Here is a 21,576-nt window from a genome sequence, read left to right as displayed (position 1 = left end):
GTGGTCCAGGAAGAGGAAAGGTCTGTTCCAAAACTACCATCACAAGAGACATTGTCACATCCACAGGCTAGTCCTGTGTAAATTCCTGGTCCCCAGCTGATCTCTCTCCCAGCAGAGGAAAGAGTCTAGAATAAAAGCTCAGGGTAAATCTCCCATACATTAATATGCGTGTGTGTGTGTGTGTGTGCGCGTGTTTTAAATTAGAAGTTCAAATCCATACTCTGGTGTGGGTTGTATTAGTCAGTTATTGCTGCTATGATAATGCTGTATAACAAATGACCCTCTTCCCCAAGATCTCAGTGGATCACAAAACAAACTTTTTTTTTTTTCCTCTTTCATAGGGCTATGAGTTGGCTGGGATAGCTCTGCTTAGGCTACATGTTGGGGTCAAGTCTGCTCCCTGTCCCTTTTATTTCCAGGACCAGCAGTAATGCCAGATATGCCCTTCTCCTGGAGCATGGCTAGATATATATATCAGCCTAGCTTTCCTCTGCTAGTCTTATCTCTTCTCAGTGGTCATTGGACTCAGGTTGTGTAACTGACCTCAAAGTAGAGAGACAGATTGAGAAGTTGAGAGACTGCCTACAGGCTACAAATAGAAAAGGAGGAGGTCCACCTTGCTGATTGCTACCCACATCCTTCTAATTGCTGCCAAGTCTGTCAGACTCCCCAAATTTCCACCATTAAAGAGCCCCTCCTTTGAGTTACTATGGAATTAGTAACTTATTAAAAGTTACTAATTCAAAGGTGAATTTAATAATGGCTAAAACTTATAGAGTAGTTATTATGTTCCAAGCACTGTGGCACAGAGAGGTTAAGTAACATGCCCAAAGTCACAGAGTTGGTAGATGGCAGAGCCAGGATCTGAATCCAGATCGTCTGTCACCAGAATCTTGATGTTGACCAAGTGGTACAGCCTCCTGGGGTAGAAGGAGCACTGGAGTGAGAATCAGAAGTCACAGAGTCTAGTCTAGTTCCTCCATTTGGGCAGGAGAGGCCTGGAGGTGCACTTGGAAACATGGCAGAGGGTAGTTCAGGCTGGCTTATGTGCCATGCTAATGAGATTGAACTTCACCTTTGTTACTGGGGAGTCATCATAGGATTTAAACAACACAATGACACAGTCAGATTTGAAAATTATCCAAGAATGTGCAAGTCCACATCCCAACATTTCTCCAAGATGAGCTCTTCAGGTGTCTTCCTGCAGTTTCCCAGAGGGCGCAAGTGACTTGTCCAGGGTCACACAGCAGGTGGAGGAGGGCTTGGAAATCAGGGCTTCCAATTGCTCCTTTTTGTCTCATTTCCCCTCACATGTGCTTAACCTCAACTTCTCGCATCCAGGTCTGCTCCCTGCCCACTCGACTTCTCTCTGCTCTCCACTTCCGAGACAGTTTGGGTCACCTACAGACCTCATCCCAGCCGGATCAAGGAATACAGCTGCCCTGAGGTGTAGAACTCCCCAGTGTGTCCCTGGAGACCAGACACTGCCTGTTCTGTCCCAGGATACTGTGGTGACCTCTGAGCCCTGTTGCCCCAGCTTCCTTTCTACACCCACCTGCTTCTTCCTAGTCATGGTCAGGGCCAACACTAGCCCATATAATGCCTTGTACACTGAGAAAACAGCACCCCTTCCTTCAGAACTTGACTGCCAGCTGCTTGAATGTTGTCATAATACACTGATTTCGTTTGAACAATTGACTGCCAACTGCTAGAAAGCTGTATGAATGACATGTATGTATGTCTGTGAAGTGCTTACCCTTTTGTATTGGCAGTGTACCCTTGGGCAGTGTGCAGTCTGAACAACTGTCCTCCGCACTCTGGAGGCCACTCCACTTCTTCCCTCTTCCTGCAAAACCAAATACCAACCAGACTTTGGCAAGTCAAATAATATTTCAAACACTCTTTTATCAACTCCTGCTCTGCAAATGGAATCCTCCTTTTGCAAAAGACCCTTGTATAATAAAGTGAACCCTCGAACTGGCTTTTGGTATAAATTGAGTTTTCCAATTTCCACGTATTAGCCTGGCTACTTGCTCAGGATGCCCAAGGCATATAAATCTGTGAGGAGTGTTCTCATGGAAATAAGGGGAGGGAAGTCCTCGATTCGGGTCTTAGAAATGATGAATTTGTGTCCTTTATCTAGGAAACTGTGAGCCGAGAGAGAAAACTTGAGCTGGAACGGGAAAGAACCTGACGGCCACAAGGCCAAGGCTTCTCCCTGCTGCTCTCAGACGCCCTCCTCTCACCCCAGGCCTTTCGGGGACCTGCGTGCCGCCCACCACCACGCCTGTTGGTGTAGAGGGTCCTGCTTCCCCCAGGCAAGAGCCTTTTTGTCTAAACATCCTCCCAGCTTCCCTGCAGTCCTTCCACTACTCTGCTCTGGACAGACAGATGGACGTCAGCGCAGACGGGCACTGAAGAGCGAGCAGCACAGCCTCCTCCCAGCTGGCTGGGCTCTGGGCCTTCCTCCCAACCTAGCCTGAGTTCACACTTCTTCAAGATCCTAGCCCCACAAGATCTCATCCACAGGGCAAAACTGTTGCCAGTCAGGCAGAGCTGAGCCATGGACACACTTTCCTGTTTCCTGTGGTGTCAAGAGACCACATCTTCTTCTGTTGCTTGTTTTTTGTTCACAAAGCGTGCAAAAGGCTTGACTTGGAACCAGTGGGCTCCACCTCAGCCACTCATGGAAGTCCCCAGGTGGGGTTCATCTGGCATGCAGCCTTTACAAGCTCCCGAGGGATTATGTGGTGCAGCTGGTGGAGTGGGCAGCCCTGGCCTTCATGAAGTCCTCCCATGGTTGTAGAGGAAACGGGAAGCTTTATGTCCCCTTCCCTCCCCTTTCCCAGCCCAAATGAGGGCAGACTCTGTCGGCTCTTCACACCCAAGTGAAAATGGTCCACAAGAAAGATATCTTTGGGACTTCCCTGGTGGCGCAGTGATTAAGAATCTGCCTGCCAATGCAGGGGACTTGGGTTCAAGCCCTAGTCTGGGAAGATCCCACATGCCATGGAGCAAGTAAGCCCGTGAGCCACAACTACTGAGCCTGTGTGCTACAACTACTGAAACCCATGCACCTAGAGCCTGTGCTCCGCAACAAGAGAAGCCATTGCAACGAGAAGCCCACACGCCGCAACGAACAGTAGCCCCTGCTCGCTGCAACTAGACAAAGCCCGCATGCAGCAACGAAGACCCAACGCAGCCAAATATAAATAAATAAATAAATTTATTAAAAAAAAAAAAAAAGACGTCTTTAACCTCCATTTTTCCAGCCTGTCCAGAAAGGAAAAAAAAAAAAAAAGGGTTTCCCTGGTGGCACAGTGGTTGAGAGTCCGCCTGCCGATGCAGTGGACATGGGTTCGTGCCCCGGTCCGGGAAGATCCCACATGCCGCGGAGCGGCTGGGCCCGTGAGCCATGGCAGCTGAGCCTGCGCATCTGGAGCCTGTGCTTCGCAACGGGGGAGGCTGCGGCAGTGGGAGGCCCACATACCGCAAAAAATAAAAAATAAATAAATAAATAAATTTATTAAAAAAAAAAAGAAAGACGTCTTTAACCTCAATTTTTCCAGCCTGTCCAGAAAAGAAAAAAAAAAAGAAAGAAAGAAAGGGCTTCCCTGGTGGTGCAGTGGTTGAGAGTCTGCCTGCCGATGCAGGGGACATGGGTTCGTGCCCTGGTCTGGGAGGATACCACATGCTGTGGAGCGGCTGGGCCCATGAACCATGGCCGCTGAGCCTGCGCGTCCGGAGCCTGTGCTCCGCAATGGGAGAGGCCACAACAGTGAGAGGCCCACATACAGCAAAATAAATAAATAATAATAATAATAATAACTCACTGCTTCCCAGAGCGTGGATAACCTCTAGCTCCAGCCGAACCCAGTAAGGGAGCCTGGGCTGCCCACAGGCCTCAGATGCATTTGCTTAACAAATCCTAGAATGCTAACCCTGGTGGACTGGGTGGAAGACAGCCCTGAACTGTGGCCCTTGAGAAGGACACATGCAAATTTAACCCATGGTGGGTGGGAGGCTATGGCACAGAGGCCTGGGTGGAAACTACATTTAACAGGATCATGTCAGGGAACAAGAGTCCACACAAGCCCCCTTCAGATGGTTCTACCTGGAGGAACCTAAGTGTACCTTTGAGAAGCCTGAGAAGAATCAGATCTCAGGTGTTCTTGTACCCTCTGCCTTCTCCAATTCTGCGGCCCAGACCAGTCAAGGGAAGCACCAGGGAGTTACGTGGAGCAGCCCTACTGGCTGCAGTCCTTTTCCCCAGGAAGGTCTTGCTGTTTGCAGGTGACTATGTGCCCAGAGGCCCTGAGACATGTGAGCCAGGGGAGGGAGGAGTTCAACCTTGTACAACTCAGGAACACTTATTCCCTGGTGTGCAAGGGAGGATTGAATATAATGTTAACTATTGTTTTAACTCAAAGCCTGTATTTAGGGCCCAGATGCTCTGAGGTAATTAGTGAATTGTTCTTGCATTAGTTCCAGGGTTGCCATAAAAAATACAGGATACCCTGTTAAATTTGAATTTTAGATAAACAGCGAATAATGACCTAGTGTAAGTATGCCCCCAGCATTGCAATTATTTGTTGTGTATCTGAAATTCAAATTTAACTGGGCCACCCACATTTTTCTTTGCTAAATTTGGCAACCCTAATAGTTCCTTTCTCCTTTTTATGCCTTAAAAACAACAACAACAATAACAACAACACTAATGAGTTGTTTTTTGATGCGCCAGTCACTGTGCTTTGAAATCAGGAGGTGTCCCTGAGGCCAGAACACTTCCTGGTCTTCCAAACAAGCATATCTGAATGACACCTACAGTGCAGCCAACTGAATAAATTATGTGTTAAACATAGATGCCCATCTGTTAAGTGAGAGATTAAACAAAAATTTATTTTTAAAACTAGGACATTTAAAACCAACATCTGAAGAAAGTATCAACAGGCCTTCTACATGACGTAGGCATATTTTCAGCCCTGATGGATCAAGAAAACACATGATAAAAAAAATAAGGGCACATAAGTTGGCACTACACACTGGGGTTGGCCCCAGAGTGCAAAGGCCTTGATTCCCGGTCCAGTGCTCTGGACCAGTGCCTGCTGAGGTAGCTCCCCCATTTCCTCCCTAGCTCCCAGTTTAGAGATAGAACCACTGGTTGCACAATTCCAGTTGAGGACCAAGGCCTCCTAGAGAATGCCTGGCAAAATTGCCTAGATCTCAGGAGCTCCCCCAATTCATTCATTTGGTCAGTACTTAAAGATTGACTCCAGCTCTGTGGGGTGGGTATATTTAGCCACAGAGTGAAAGCACTTACTACCTCTCTTTAGAGAGACTTCAGCATAATAGAGCCAGAAGAGATCTGATGGGTCACTAATCCAGCTCAGAATCCAAGGTCTGGCGAGGAGAGGGAACATGGGATGTGGACAGGGTCTTTATTTTTTTTTTTTTATTTTTTTATTTTTTAGGGAAATTCTGCTTTTTATTCCACACAGGTACCTTTTTGTCAGCATTCCTGGGATATAGAAAACTGAGAAATTACAGGGAAATTAAAAATAGCACAAACACTAATTCTCACACGTGCATGCCTCACAAGCACACATGGAAAACACATTTGTTTTGTGTGACACAGTTAATAGGAGTAGGGACAATAAATAAGAATGGTCTTTTTTTTTTTTTAACATCTTTATTGGGGTATAATTGCTTTACAACGGTGTGTTAGTTTCTGCTTTATAACAAAGTGAATCAGTTATACATATGTTCCCATATGTCTTCCCTCTTGCGTATCCCTCCCTCCCACCCTCCCTATCCCACCCCCCCAGGCTGTCACAAAGCACCGAGCCAATATCCCTGTGCCATGCGGCTGCTTCCCACTAGCTATCTACCTTACGTTTGTTAGTGTGTATATGTGCATGACTCTCTCTCGCCCTGTCACAGCTCACCCTTCCCCCTCCCCATAACCTCAAGTCCGTTCTCCAGTAGGTCTGCGTCTTTATTCCTGCCTTACCCCTAGGTTCTTTATGACATTTTTTTTTTCTTAAATTCCATATATATGTGTTAGCATACGGTATTTGTCTTTTTCTTCCTGACTTACTTCACTCTGTATGACAGACTCTAGGTCTATCCACCTCATTACAAATAGCTCAATTTTGTTTCTTTTTATGGCTGAGTAATATTCCATTGTATATAGGTGCCACATCTTCTTTATCCATTCATCCGATGATGGGCACTTAGGTTGTTTCCATCTCCGGGCTATTGTAAATAGAGCTGCAATGAACATTTTGGTACATGACTCTTTTTGAATTTTGGTTTTCTCAGGGTATATGCCCAGTAGTGGGATTGCTGGGTCATATGGTAGTTCTATTTGTAGTTTTTTTTGTGGTACGCGGGCCTCTCACTGCCGTGGCCTCTCCCGCTGCAGAGCACAGGCTCCGGACGCACAGGCCCAGCGGCCACGGCTCACCGGCCCAGCCTCTCTGCTGCATGTGGGATCTTCCCGGACTGGGGCACGAACCCGCATCCCCTGCATTGGCAGGCAGACTCTCAACCACTGCGCCACCAGGGAAGCCCTATTTGTAGTTTTTTAAGGAACCTCCATACTGTTCTCCATAATGGCTGTACCAATTCACATTCCCACCAACAGTGCAAGAGTGTTCCCTTTTCTCCACACCCTCTCCAGCATTTATTGTTTCTAGATTTTTTGATGATGGCCATTCTGACTGGTGGGAGATGATATCTCATTGTAGTTTTGATTTGCATTTCCCTAATGATTAATGATGTTGAGCATTCTTTCATGTGTTTGTTGGCAGTCTGTATATCTTCTTTGGAGAAATGTCTATTTAGGTCTTCTGCCCATTTTTGGATTGGGTTGTTTGGTTTTTTGTTATTGAGCTGCATGAGCTGCTTGTAAATTTTGGAGATTAATCCTTTGTCGGTTGCTTCATTTGCAAATATTTTCTCCCATTCTGAGGGCTGTCTTTTGGTCTTGTTTATGGTTTCCTTTGCTGTGCAAAAGCTTTGAAGTTTCATTAGGTCCCATTTGTTTATTTTTGTTTTTATTTCCATTACTCTAGGAGGTGGGTCAGACAGGATCTTGCTGTGATTTATGTCATAGAGTGTTCTGCCTATGTTTTCCTCTACGAGTTTGATAGTTTCTGGCCTTACATTTAGGTCTTTAATCCATTTTGAGCTTATTTTTGTGCATGGTGTTAGGGAGTGATCTAATCTCATTCTTTTACATGTACCTGTCCAGTTTTCCCAGCACCACTTATTGAAGAGGCTGTCCTTTCTCCACTGTACATTCCTGTCACCTTTATCAAAGATAAGGTGGTGGACAGGGTCTTGCAGCAAGTTTGGGGCAGGTGAGCAGGGGGAGTCCTGGTCTCCTAACTCCCAGTCCAGTGCTATTTCCCCCCATGGCCTCTGCCTCCAGCTTTGTGGAGGAACATTTCTGCATTCTCCACTGAGATAAGCTCACAACGGTGCAAGGATGCAGAATGGCTGCCCACTCTTGTCTTCAGTCATGTCTGTGAAGCACTGGATTGGGACATCTTCAGGGTCTTCTGGCTAAAGCCGCCGATGTTTGGATAATTCAGGGAACTTGAGTGCAAAGCATAGCTTTCAATCTGGACTCTGGCTCTGAGGATTTGTGTCATTCTGGGAGGAGAAAAAGAACACAGGTCTTAGCCATAGCCCAATTATGTATGGGTCCCACGCTGATAACAACAGACTTCTCATTAACCCACTAGCTCCCACCTCTGGGTCTTTGCTCACACAGTATCTCCTGTCTGCAGTGTCCTACTGGTCCTTTCTCCCCATCTATAGCTTCTCCATCCTCAAAGGTCAAAAATCAATGCCTGCTACTTCCTGGAAGGCTCCTGGAACCAATTTGCTTTATTGACCTCAGTTAGTGCTAATTTGGCATTTAATTGATATTTAATTTTGTCATCAGTAAACATTCTATCCTTTTCCACTAGCAGAACCTTCCACAGGCTCTCATAGCATCTTGCACAGTTAGGCTCATAGGAAGCTCTGAATGTCTACTGGTTGAATAAATAAATGAATGAATGGCTAGTAAAACCAGAAGATGGAGTTAGGGCTACTGAGGATGTCAGAATTGATGTTTCTATAATATCTTTCACAAAGAACTCAGATCACTCCATCAGCTATTACCTGACCCAGTTTAGAGGGCAAATGATCCCTATTCTCCAGAAGAAGACAGTGAGTCTGAGAAAAGAGAGGTCTAAGGTCACGAGGAGTTTCCACTAGGAAAACCATTCGAATGATGAGGTACAAGTATCATGAAATAAGACCAGCTTTCTTGAGAGCCTTATCACATGGCTTCTAAAGGTAATTCCAGGAGGAGAAGACAAAGGGTTCGAATGATGGTGACATCATTGCAGTAAAGGTCTGGTTTCCCAGGGGACAATTTGGATATAGAAGTTCTGGTCCTATGTGTCCAACACCAATAGGACATTTCATTCCTTTAAAATCACAACTTCATTCAGTGGTTTCTGCACTATAGATCTGGTCAAATGTTTGTAAGCAGGTCATCTTAAGAGAATTTGAAAAGAGTAGGGAGATCTCTATTAGAGTCCAACAGAAAATTCTGATTAAAAAAAATGCGTTAAGTTTTATCTCTACAGGAACCATCCTACAGCCTCAGGGAAGGGGGGATTATTAGGAAAAGCATGAAACCAGTCAAAAGAGTGAGTGATGGGGAATTCCCTGGCGGTCCAGTGGTTAGGACTCCAAGCTTCCACTGCAGGGGGCATAGGTTCGATCCCTGGTCGGGGAGCTAAGATCCCCTTATGCCAAAAAAAAAGGGCTGAGTGATGGCAGTGGAGAGGCTATTCTTTTTTTTTTTTAACATCTTTATTGGAGTATAATTGCTTTGCAATGTTGTGTTAGTTTCTGCTGTATCACAAAGTGAATCAGTTATATGTATACATATATCCCCATATCCCCTCCCTCTTGTGCCTCCCTCCCACTCTCCCTATCCCACCCCTCCAGGTGGTCACAAAGCACCGAGCTCATCTCCCTGTGCTATGCTGCTTCCCACTAGCTATCTATTTTACGTTTGGTAGTGTATGTATGTCCATGCCACTCTCTCACTTGTCCCAGCTTACCCTCCCCCCTCCCCATGTCCTCAAGTCCATTCTCTACATCTGCGTCTTTACACCTGTCCTGCACTACTGGGCGTATACCCTGAGAAAACCATAATTCAAAAAAGAGGCTATTCTTAATTAATCAATCAAGGCAAGGTCAGTGAAGAATGGCCTCCAGGAAGCCTTCCAGAACCAAACAGCCCCAGGGATCCTTCTCACCTACCTTATTTGATACGTAATCTTACTTTACGTTGTTCTGTAAATTTTACGACAGTCTCAATTGGAAAGCCAAGCAGCACAACCCATGGAATCATAAGAGGGCAGCTAAGATAGTAGCTGGTCCAACATCCCATACTGATGTCAAGAAGTGTGAAAATGCACATCCAGTGGGAGACCAAATAAAGAAGATGCTGATTAGCTAATGAGCAGGCAAAGAGGGCGGGGTTTGGAAAAGAAAGAGGCTGCTGTGGCGTAGAATTGTCTCAGAAGGCCTTGACAAGGTGGTGGCATTTGAGCTGGATTCCAGAAGTCCTGAAGTAAGCAGGGGAGGGGAGAGGGCTGTAGGCAGATCCTTGTGATTGTGAGTCTGTGGCCCCTCATGCCATATTGCCCTTTCTCACCTGCTGGTCCTCCCTGTTTGGGAACTGGCTAAAACTCGGTCGCCTGTAGTGTAGGCCCGTGAGGCTGAGGACGGCTTGGTGATTGCTGCCAGCACTTTTGTTAGCCAAGCCAAAGACAAACGGGTAGGGTCTCTTGGGCTCCGTGGAGTGGGCCTCCTGGGGGCGCAGGGTGGCTACGAGCTTTCTGAGGGAAGAGTCTGGGAGCTTGTAGAAAAACTTCTTAAAGCTGGGGTGTTGCCTGAACTGGAAGCAGAAATGAAGGCAGGTCGTCAGTGTTGCCAGCAGGGAGCCCCCTCCCCACAGCCTCTCCCTCCCCCAACTGGATGCAGCCAGGCTGGGTGCCTCATTGTCCCTGGGAAAAGCACCCCTTGTTAAATTCATCTAGCATCCCCAGCCTCTCAGAATCTGTTCTGCAAGGTACAACTGTACCAGCAGAACAAAGTGGGGGAAAAAAAAAATGTAGGTCTTTAGATTCAGATAACAGATGCTTAAATAGCCTTTACTAGCTGTGTGACCGCTCATGTGTAAAATGGGGGTAATAATATGTGCCTCCCCAACACTGTCGTTGGGGGAAGGAGATGAAGTGAGATAGTTTAATGTTTTATGCAAAGTGGATGTTGGATGAATTTTAGTTCCCACCCTAAGCCTCCTCCTCTTAACACCTAAATGTCTTAAGTTGAGTTCCCCCCAGAGGCAGATCCTGAGACCAGGACTCGGATGCGGCTCACTTATGTGGTAAGTGATCCTGGCAAACACAGATGGGGGAATGGAGACCTGGGGCAAGAATGGGAAGGCATCCCACTCAGGCTGGCAGCTGAGCCTGAGCCCCTCGGGGCACTCTGGGAGCCCTCGAAGAACACACACCACAGAGTTATCCCTCCAAAGGATAAGGGAGCTGGGGTATGTGTACACCAGCTCGCATCAGCCAGTGGTTGAGGGCTGCTCCTGGGGAGGTGGAGAGTGCTCATTCTGGCCTAACCTGTGGGTGGTAAATGGCTCTGGGGGCCAGTCCTCAGGCAAAGGGATGCAGGTACTGGCAGTTGGGAGCTGGGCCAGGTGCTCTGTGGTGGTAAGGAGAGGCTCTAACAAGTTCAGCTACACTGATGACTCATCTCTGACTTGTGCTCACACGTAACTCCTCTTCATATGCGATCTGCGTTTGTCTCTCCAAGTAGTCTGTGAGGTTTTCAAAGGCAGGGAACCTTATGTTACACTCTACCTAGCAAGGGAAGAAACTCTAATAAAAGTTTGAAAGAATTGGAGACCTTATAATTACTGAAGTGCGTGCCAAAACAGAGTGAACGGCAGATAGCAGAGGACGAGATCAGCGGGACTCAGGGAAGGAGGTTTCCCGGGAGGTGGCTCATGAACTGAACTTCAAGGAGGATTTGGACTGGGGGAGGTCCCGGCTGGCAGGGGGAGCCACATAGGTTTATATTATTTTTAAGTTAACATTGATCTCATCTGCTATGTGTCTGGCATTTTCTATAGATGCACTAACCTTGGCAAGTAGGTATTTATTCCCCATTTTGCAAAAGAGAAAACAGAGGCTCATAGAGGTTAAGGGGCCTACCACGGTCACCCAGATGCAAAGATGGGGACTGAACTTGGGTCCAGTCCTTGTGGAGACTGAGCAATCCTCACCTGCTCCCCCAACTGGCCATCCACTTCTTGGAGAAGGGCCACCAGCTTCTGGATGATCAGCTCCTCTAAGGAAAATAAAGAAGGATTGAGGGATTATTGACATGTTGTTGTGTAATAACCCATCCATCGATTGCAGAAGTATTTTGTCTCTAAAACACAGTACACAGATTAGATATGAAGGGCAAAGAAAAATCTTCCCCTAAACTAGGGTTGGAGCATGTGAGCTTTGTTTTGGTTAGCTGTATAGAAATAGAAGGCAATTCGGCCTGCGGAGCCTCACCTGTCACCACATTCAGCTCCATTCTGACAGATGGGGAAACTGAGACCTTATCCAGGCTACAGAGTAGTCAGGAATGGGAGCTGGGGCCAGGAACAACTCCTCAGAATGTAGGGAGGGCAAATGCCATGGCTACTGATGCAACGGGAATGTACCATCAGCCTGGGCTATAAAAAGCAAGCAAACTCCTGCTTGCACCGAGAGTTAATTGTAAATACTCAGGACATTTGTGGACCTGCTGTTATAAACTGTCAGCAGCTTGAAATTGGCCGTGGTGGGAATTTTATACCACAGAAATCTGCAAATGCTACAAATCAGGGCTTCCCCCAATCCCCCTGCCCTTACCCAGAGTTCGTTTGCCAGTGTGCCACTGGTTATGAGACCCAGAGCAAGACAGGAATTTTATATGAAACATTCAGGCAAAGCAGTGGCATGTGGTGGGGGTGAAATTACATCCCACAGAATGGACAGGTATTCTCTACCTGAAGAAGGTTGTCCACCTGCAACTCTGCCCCACCAGTGCCTGTTCAAAGGCCAACCCTGTCTCCTCTCTGCCCTTCTAGAGCCTCCTGGGGTACTTGTCAGCTGTCTTCCCAGTTCGCTACTAGGATTCAGGCTGTGAAATCCATGCAAAAGGGAAGCCCCGGGGAAGCTGTCCCAGGAGAGAGCAGGGTGGCACGAACTAGATTCATTTGCTCCATGTGGCTGAGGTCCTGCTTCTGGCTTGTGGCTTCTGGCCTGGGAGGGTGCTTCTGAGGATCCAACTGGCCCCCCTTCTGCAGGCGAGGACTCCTGGAACTCCACATCCTCCGGATCTGAGGGCAAAGAGGAGTTGGTGTGAGTGTGTTTGCACCTGTCTCAAATCCACCAGCACATTGCTGAACCCAGGTTCTGACAAGAAGCTGTCCAAAGGCTCTGGCTCGAGAAGGGTCCTGGTTTCCCAGCCTCCTTGGGAACCCCCAGCCCCACTGGACCTGCCTCAGAGGAGTTCACAGTGCTTTTTGCGCCTCCAGAAATCTCATTCTTTCTTCCAACCACTCCCTTTGCCTCCTCATGGTCTGGGAGGAAAACAAGCAGGCCTACCAACAGGTCCCACCCAGTGAGCCCACTTCCCCTTTAACTCTGCGAGCCTTTGCCAAGTCACTTAGCCTGTCTGAACCTCACTTTCTCCATCTGTCAAATGGGAGTAACAGGACTGACCTCACAGGGTTGTGAGTGGGGGTGTTAAATGAGATAATATGTGTGAACGTGGCAGGCAGTAAATGTCAGGAGAATTTGTTGTACACCAGTGGTCCTCATAGTTCGGTGTAGTGAAAAAACGGAAGCCCAGGCCATATCCTACTTCATCTAACCTGGGTTTCTGTTTTTCTATGAGCTTTCCAGGTGATTCTGACGCATGTATCTGAGGAACAGATGCACTGCTCTCATACCACATTTGTTTTTAGGTGTTTATGGTCGGGGGGAGGGAAGGTGTGTGTCATAGGGGTGGGTCCTGGCAGCAACCGACCCCTTTCTCCTCTCCACAGCCCTCCCACACCTCCCCACTCAGCTCAGAGCAGAGAGTGAAAGTCAAGACTGTACAGGACACCAAGCAGCTGGCCGACCCTACCCTGGAGAAGCCTAGGGGCCAGAGGCAGCCTCTGTTACCATGGCAACCCCAGGCCCGCTCACCAGGGTTGCTGGAGATAGAGTGTCGATGGCCACCAACACACAGGGGCAGAAAGCTGGGCCTCTTTGACGGCCGGGACTCTGGACTGGCAGCACCTGCAGCAGCCCCTCTCTTGGGCTCCTTCAAGCCATGTTTCTTATGAGAAAAGGCTTTTCTGAAACTGGACTTTTTCTCTTGTGATTTCTTTCTGGAGGTTGGGGCCAGGTTTCCTACAGCCACTTGTGCCTCCTGGACTTGAAGTTGCTGTGGGGGAGATAAGAGAAACTGAGTCAGGGTCCCTTACTTTGAGGAGGTTACAAGTGAGTGGAGGAAAGAGACCATCGCCTGAAACAAACAGAGACCCACTATGGACCAGAGGGTGTGGCCGGGGGAGAAGGGTGATTGGTGCTCAGAGCTGGGGAAACAAGTACAGCCTGCAGCGGTCAGAGGAGGCTCTGGGAAGGAGAGACTGGAGCCAGGCTCTGGCAAGATGTAGAATTGGGGGAGGGGCAGGGAAGTTATTGTGCCAGGTAGGGGTAGGGGTGTCCATAGTGAGGGTCAGTGTCTACATGGGGAATGTCTTCCTCACCTTGTCTCCCCCCTGCTCCTCTGCATCTTGGAGTAGGTCCATGATCTCCTGGATAAATTCTAAAAAAGAACAAAGCGGTTGTTCACCCTTGAGTGTTGAGAAAAGCCTTTCTATGGTCAGTCTTCATTTCCTAAGGCCCAATGGCTCCCTGGAGGATTCTCACAGGTCTCCAGGGTGGGGTGCTAATGAGCTTGCCTTTAAGGTTGTCTCAGGCCCAACCCATGGGGACCACAGATTCCTCAGAGGTAACCTGCGGGCAGAGCTGGCTTCACGGGAACACATTCACTTATTCATTTACCACTGAGGAAGGGCCTAGATGTGCCTTGTTAGGTGCAGGAAACAGCCGAGGCCCCTGCCTCCAGGAGAAGGTGTCTCAAGACCATAAGGAAAGGCCTGGCCCCCACAAGTCCCCTCACCCCGCTCTTTCCTCCTCTTCTAGGTAGAACAAGGGCCCTTCTCAATTCTCCTTCAAGGCACATTTTCTGTGAAAAGCAAACAAGGCAGAATGGGGGAGGTAGGGGAAGCGGATCTCCAGACACACAGAACTGACAGTGATTATATGATCTTAGGCTCGGCTCTGCCAATGATAAAATAATAATAATAGTTATGGCAGCTACCGCTGGTTCAGCTTCTCTCCTAAGGCCCCTACCCCCTTTCCTACCCTCTTCACTTCTCCTGAGGCTATGCTCTCAAGCTGGGCTACATGACAACAACACTAATAGTCACAGCAAATGGCAGCTGACAATTTATTAGCTGCTCATGGGCACTGCTCTAAAGGCATTATCATCATTAATTCATATAGAGCCTCCAACGACTCTAGAGAGTAGGTACTATTATTATCCCCATTTTACAGATGAGGAAACTGAGACCAGAGATGAAGTAGCTTGTCCAAGATCACAAAGCTGGAGAGGTCAGAGCCCAAATTTGAACCCAGGCCCAAAGATCGTACCATCTATCGAGGCCTTGCCATGGACTGATGCTTTCCTTGTATCGCCTTATGTTGGCCTCACCAAGGAGGATGTTATCACTGTTGTGGTTTTACAGCTGAGACTCAGACAGAGTAACAGCAGCCTGGCTCGGGGCCTGTGCTCTGGACCCTGAGCTGCCTCCCCAGCCTGCTTCACTCAGAGGCAGGTAAGGACAGGTCACTGCCTCTCTCTGGTTCAGTTTCTCTTCTGCAAGTAGAGGGGTCAGACCAGACATCTTCCAAGGGGCCTCTGAGAAAAGGAGAGGGGGTACTGACTGAATTCCGAGGCTCTGTCCAGCTGCAGGTCCTCTTCGGGTCCCCGGCTTCCTGCTGGGTTGGAAAGCTCGAAGGGACTTGGATCCCCACCATCTGTAGACAGAGTCTCTTGGACTTCAGGTTTTTCCACACCTGAGAAGAGGAAATGGTGAGTGAGCTTCATCAGTCTGAGGGTGTTAACTAATGCACAGAAGTCAGCAGAGACTCCAGAGTGCACCCTGTGGCTAGTGCGTGCAAAGGCCTTGCTGGGGTGGCGGGGAGCTGCTGGGCAGGGCCGTGGCTCTGATGTACTGAAGACCAAGCTCCCTCATCCCTTTGCACTTCCATACAGCTGCCTTTCCTGGGCTTTGCTCCCCTCTCCTCCCTCCCCTGGAGACCTCATCCCTCCACCATCTTGACTTGATCCATGAATTGGAGAGTAAATGCCTGATGCCCTGGCGCGAATTAAACTCATCACAGCCAGGATCCCCCTACATGAAAATATCTCCCCTTGCGGCCTGAAATCCCACCACTGGGGATTCACTCTTTGGTGTTAAACATTGCCTTCTCCTTTTTAAAGTATACATTCTTCTGGCCAAGATGACCTGCTGGGCTGTTCCTCCCTGACACCCAGGCTGACCCTTTCTCCCTGTAGCTCTGGCTCCATCACTGATGGGCCATGTGACCACAAACACATTCTTTTATCTCCCTAAGCCTCAGTTCCCTCATCTGTGAAATGAGGATAATAAGATGTAATTCATAAAATGAGAACTGATTGCATATAGATACACAGCAGGGAAGTGTCTCATTTTACAGGCAAGGAGATTGAGGCACAGAGATGGAGCCCAGAACCCAGGTCTCCTGCCTCCCAGTCTCCAGTTCCTTCCTGCACATGCTACCCCCTGCCAAGGTGCAGAAGCTGAGGCTACGGAGAGAAGAGGATAGTTGGGGGAAATCTCTGAACACAATTTCCACCAGGGGCTTAGCTGGGTTGCCTAGACAGCGAGGCTTCGTGCGTGGAGGTATCCCTTTTGCCCTCCCCACACTGCTTAGGGCAGAGCAAAAGTCAGAACTGGGATGGCAGCTCTGAAAATGGCCAATGCAAGCCTTGGGGAAGGTTCCAGCGCAGTAGGCAGCTGCAGTGTTGCCGTGGTAACTGTGAGCCTGCTCACCTGGGCTGCTGGAGCTGGAGGGTCGATGGCCACCAACACACAGGGGCAGAAAGCTGGGCCTCTTGGGCGGCCGGGACTCTGGGCTGGAAACATCTGCAGCCTGTGCTCTCTTGGGCTCCTCAAAACCATGTTTCTTATGAGAAAAGGCTTTCTTGAGGCTAGACTTTCTCTCTTCGGGTTTCTTCCTGAAGCCTGGTGCTGGGTTTTGAGGAGCCACCTCTGGCTGAGAGGCTTGATGCTGCTGTGGGGGAGATGAGAGAAACTGGGTCAAGCCCCTGACCTTGAGGAGAGGGGAAAGCTCCCCAAGAAGCAACTGAGGGGCAACCAAGGGCTTCAGGGCGGCCCCAGGCAAGGGAGGTGACAGAGCCTGGAGCAGGGGAGCGCTGAGGCCCAGAAGGACAGGTGGGGCTCGAGCAAGGAGGAGGAGGGGAAGGCAGCAGGCCCCTGGGCATCTGTGCAGACAGTTTGCCCCTCACCTCTTCTTCCCACTGGTCTCCCACTTTTTTGAGAAATCCCGCTATCTTCTGGATGATGGTATCCTCTGGAAGAAAACAAATGCACCCAGTTAATCTTTCTAGATGCACAGAGAATCCTTTCTAATGACTGTCTTGGAGTTCTGAGACCAACTTGGGCCTTCAGGGTCCTCTTAAAACAACTCCTTTAGCACGGAAGGTGGGGTGTGGGAGAAGCACCACATTACAGGGGCTGGTCCTTCTGAGAGAGGCTTGGAAGATCCACAGGCGAAGGGTACTAGACCAAAGCATGAAATTTTATGCAGGAAGTTTCGAGTCAGTCCTTTAAGCATTCAACTTGTGCCCCATGATTTCCTTTGAACATTGCAGATCTGTGCGTATCTACTTGGGGTTTGACAAGCTGTGTGACCTGGGTAAGTCTCTTAATCTCTCTGGGCCTTCATCTCTTCCTCTGTGAAGTGTGGATCATAATCCCCGTCCTGGTTCCCTCAGAAGGCTGTCAGGCCATCAAATGAGAGACTGTGCTTGGAAATATTTTGCAAGGCTAATGTTGATCCAACCTACAAAATTCCAGCAGGGGAAATGATGGAGACCAGGCCTAACTAAGCTGGACAGAGGCACTCCAGCAGGCATGACACAGGTAGCCTGCCCCGTTGGTGCCCCAACTACACTGCCAAGGGTTTACAGAGAAGCCCAAACAACATAAATGGTTTTCTTTGATATTCCAGTCGACCTACCCAAAGACAATGTGCCCAAAGGAGCCTCTGCTTAGTTGCCAGCTGATCAGATTACACAAAAGAAGGTGCAAACAAGATTCCCTCCTCCCAGGCTATCTGCAGGTTTTTTCACCCCTCTCTTCTCTCTCATTTCTAAATCCGGTTAGGCTTTTGTACTTTGACTCAGTCTACCTGACAACTCCCTCTCATGTGAGAAAACAATTATCCTGCAAAATAACCAATTAAATGCCTTTTCGCTATTCTTTGACAGATGCATAGCTTCTCCATTTCATATCGTTTAAAATATGCCCATTCTTGGGACTTTGCTGGTGGTGCAGTGGTTAAGAATCCGCCTACCAATGCAGGGGACAGAGGTTTGAGCCCTGGTCCGGGAAGATCCCACATGCTGCGAAGCAACTAAGCCCGTGAGCCACAACTACTGAGTCTGTGTTCTAGAACCTGCGAGCCACAAGTACTGAGCCCGCGTGCCGCAACTACTGAAGCCCGTGCACCTAGAGCCCGTGCTCTGCAACAAGAGAAGCCATCGCAACGAGAAGCCGGCAAACCTCAACAAAGAGTAGCCCCTGCTCGCCGCAACTAGAGGAAGCTCACGCACAGCAACGAAGACCCAACACAGCCAAAAATAAGTAAATAACTTAATTCATTTAAAAAATAAATAAATAAAATATAAAATAAAATATGCCCATTCTTTGTAGGGAATTAGATTAATACAGCATTATTTCTTTTATTAGGGGCAATAACAAGACTATGGTTGTGTATGAGACTGTTCTTATTTCTTGCAGATATGTGCTTAAGATTTAAGGTTGAAGGATCATTTTACTTAAAATGGTTCAGCAACAAAATTATACACACACGAAGCAAATATGGCCAACTGTTAACAATTGTGAGTATATGAGTGTGCATAGAACTACTCTTTCCACTCTTCTCTATATTTAAATATATATGTGTATATATGTGTATGTATATATATGTATATATTCCTTCTATGAGTTTAAAATGACTAAAAAAAAAAAGTCCCATGCTCAACACACAAGGCAGGAGTATTTGCCAGCAGCCAGTCTAATTCCTGAGACTCCCTTCTGTGAAACTCTAATGTAAATGTGACCAGAAGCACCAGAACCGGTGAGATCAGCACACACATTTTGAGAGGTCTAAGCAGGCATCGGGAGCACTTCACCTCGTTTGCCAACAGCTGCCCCAGCTGCAGGCAAAGAGGTCACTAAGAAGATTCTGACTCACTGTCAGGCTTTCCGAGCTCCTCTTCTCCCTGGCGACCTGTGGCTTGGGAAGAAACCTTCCGGACTCCAGCACCTCCACCTTCAAGGAGGGAGAACTGGGGGAGGTCAGAAACTTCCCCTCCTGTAATAAAGATGAAACCAAGTGAGTGGGGCAGTGTGTGGGTGTCAGTGACATTCTTCCAACTTTGTTAATCAACACAATAAAACAGCATAGAATTCACAGCAGGACAGGGACTGCTGGAGCAGCTCTAGGCTTAACCAAAAAAAATCAGAAACCCACCGAGATTTCCATTTGAAAAGAGGCTGCCTCTACCCAGACATCCTTCCCCCCACCCCCAAAATATCTTGGATCTTCCTTGTGTCCCTTCTCCCCCATTAAAAACATGGTGAGTTTTGAGTCCTATAGGGCAAAGCTTCATCTTCCTCCAGCAGCCTGTGGAACATTCAACTCCAGGACGCTAAGCGTCAGAAAAGGAAGGCACCTTGGGGAACAGCTCCTTCATTTTACAAACGAGAATCAAAGGTTCCAGAGAGGGACAGCAACTTGCTCAAGGTCACACAGCAAGTTTATTCCTGATGGAGCCAAGTCTAGAACCTGCACCCCAGAAGCAAGCTGTTTCTATTTCCCTGTCACCCACCCCCAGTCCTCACATGTAGACTAGTGTTGGTGGGTAGGGCTTCCCTCCTTGATTCCCCTCTGTCATCCTATTTCTCCCTGGTCCGTGCTCCTCAAACCAGAGTACTTAACAATAACATTTGCCACTTATGAAGCACTTCCCATGTGTCAGCTCTGGGCCATGGCCACCCCCCGAGATAGCAACTGTTATAATCTCCATTGTATCAAGGGGAAGAAAAAATGGAGGCTCAGAGAGGAAAGTCGCCAGCCTCAGGTCACACAGCCAGTGAGTGGTGGAACTGGGGTTTGACCTCAAGTTCTCAGCCACGGTGCTGCTCTGCCTCAGAGAAGTGGTGCTGGACTTCCCCGGTGGCGTGGTGATTAAGAATCCGCCTGCCAATGCAGGGGGACACAGATTCGTGCCCTGGTCCAGGAAGATACCACATGCCGCGGAGCAACTAAGCCCGTGCGCCACAACTACTGAGCCTGCGCTCTAGAGCCCACGTGCCACAACTACTGAAGCCCATGCGCCTAGAGCCCGTGCTCCACAACAAGAGAAGCCACCACAATGAGAAGCCCTCGCACCTCAATGAAGAGTAGCCCCCGCTCGCCGCAACTAGAGAAAGCTCTCGCGCAGCAACGAAGACCCAATGCAGCCAAAAATAAATGATAATAAATAAAATACATATTTTTTAAATCTTATAAAAAAAAAAAAGAAGTGGTGTCGTTCCTGATAGTGGCCCTACCTTCCAAGTCCCCATCTGTTAAGAGGTTTGAGCAGCCAGCTCAGAGCACCCTAGCCCTTGGGGTGGGGGATGGTGGCTGTGGGGTTACCATAGAAACGGGCATGGTCTGCTCACCCCCAGCTGCTGGGCCCAGATCAGCCTCCTCGCAGCATGAGGCACCAGCCATCTTGGCCTCCTGCCCTTTGGCCTCCTGATCTCGGATGCCCTTGGTTTCCTCAGCACCATGTTTCTTGTGACCGTGTTTCTTGCGGCTGGCCTTCTTGCTGTGGGCTTTCTTCCTGGGAGCTGGCTCGCCCGGTGTCTCGGGGGTTTCTGCAGGCTCGGGGAAGCCCTCCTTCCCCTTGGCCCTCTTGTTGGTCTTTTCCTTGGGCTCCTCAGGGCTCATCCCAAATACAAAGTTCATCATGGTCTTCAGCCACCCCTGCTGGGCCCGACCCTGGGCCTTGTCCTTCTTGGTGTCCTGCGGAGGCCTCTGCTCACTGGGGAGAAACTTCCTGGTCTCCTCTGGGCTGAGGGCTGCAGCCGTGGTGCGCTGAGCCTCCGCAGACTGAGCTGGGCTCTTGGGACATTTGGCCCCATCGCTGGCCGTCCGGCGCAGCAGCCTTCTGGAGGGGCTGGTGGGCCGGGAAATGCACCAGCAGTCCCGCGACTCTGAATCCTTCTGGGGGTTCTGCAGCCTGTCCAGAGACCTGGCTCTCCTCCCTGACAGAGGCTTCCTTGGGCCCCGCGGCGGCTCCATTGCACTGCAACCAAAACAGACAACTCCCTTAGAAGAGGCCTCGGAGTCTGCCGGGTGGGCTAGCAGCGCTGACCCATGTGCCCAACCAACCTACCCTTAATGTGAGTACTATCAGCTCTCGAAGCTGTTGTCTCATTTAAATGCCTCAGCATCCCTGGGAGGAAGGGCTACCCTTGTCCCATTTCCCAGAGGAGGAAGCTGATCCACAGGGGGTCATGCCCCAGGTCTCACGGCTAGTCCCCCAGAGCCTCCAGGAGGAACACAGCCCTGCCAACACCTTGATTCTAGTCCATTGAGACTGATTTTGGACTTCCTTTTTTTTTGGCTGCACCGCACAGCTTGCAGGATCTTAGTACTCTAACCAGGGATGGAGCCCCGGCCCCCTGCAGTGGAAGTGTGGAGTCCTAACTACCGGATGGCCAGGGAATTCCCTGAATTTGGACTTCTGACCTCCAGAACCATAAGATAATTGATTCATGTTATTCCAAAGCCACAGAGTTTGTGGTATTTTGTGACAGCAACAATAGGAAATGAATACAGCTGGAGCCAGAGGCCACGTCCTGCCCCTTGGGACTGCGGGCAGCTCCTGCAGCTTTTCTGGCCCAGCGTCTTCATCTGAAATGTGTCTGAGACCTACCTGTCTATCTCACAGGCTGTTAAGAATATTTAACAAGACAGCTCAGTAAATGGCAATTCTGTTCTTCCAATTGCTCAGGTCCAACATTTGAAGTCATCCCTAACTCCT

General features: G+C 48.9%; 2 protein-coding genes across 2 annotated transcripts in view; one reads left to right on the top strand and one right to left on the bottom strand.

Annotated features, from left to right (window-relative positions):
• PNPLA1 (patatin like domain 1, omega-hydroxyceramide transacylase) overlaps positions 1–2,172 on the top strand; it is a gene marked incomplete at both ends in the record, with an annotated part of 42,755 nt that extends 40,583 nt beyond the window's left edge. Inside the window, one exon of the mRNA XM_082664078.1 lies at positions 2,144–2,172. Within this exon, the coding sequence (XP_082520204.1) occupies positions 2,144–2,172 (29 nt within the window). The remainder of the gene's footprint in view (positions 1–2,143) is intronic.
• Positions 2,173–7,623: 5,451 nt separating this feature from the next.
• On the bottom strand, positions 7,624–20,834 carry BNIP5 (BCL2 interacting protein 5; the record flags this gene model as incomplete). The annotated part of the gene is made up of 10 exons (XM_082663492.1): positions 20,181–20,834; positions 18,732–18,809; positions 16,283–16,523; positions 15,132–15,263; positions 13,889–13,947; positions 13,323–13,563; positions 12,335–12,466; positions 11,375–11,439; positions 9,731–9,973; positions 7,624–7,659 (listed from the first exon to the last, which is right to left on the bottom strand). Exons 1-10 carry the CDS (start codon positions 20,829–20,831, stop codon positions 7,624–7,626), a joined length of 1,878 nt encoding a protein of 625 aa, XP_082519618.1. The 5' UTR covers positions 20,832–20,834.
• Positions 20,835–21,576: the final 742 nt, after the last annotated feature.

Source organism: Grampus griseus (assembly GCF_964374135.1).
Source record: "Grampus griseus genome assembly, chromosome: 10".
NCBI lineage: Eukaryota > Metazoa > Chordata > Mammalia > Artiodactyla > Delphinidae > Grampus > Grampus griseus.
This window is presented reverse-complemented; position numbering and strand designations above follow the sequence as displayed.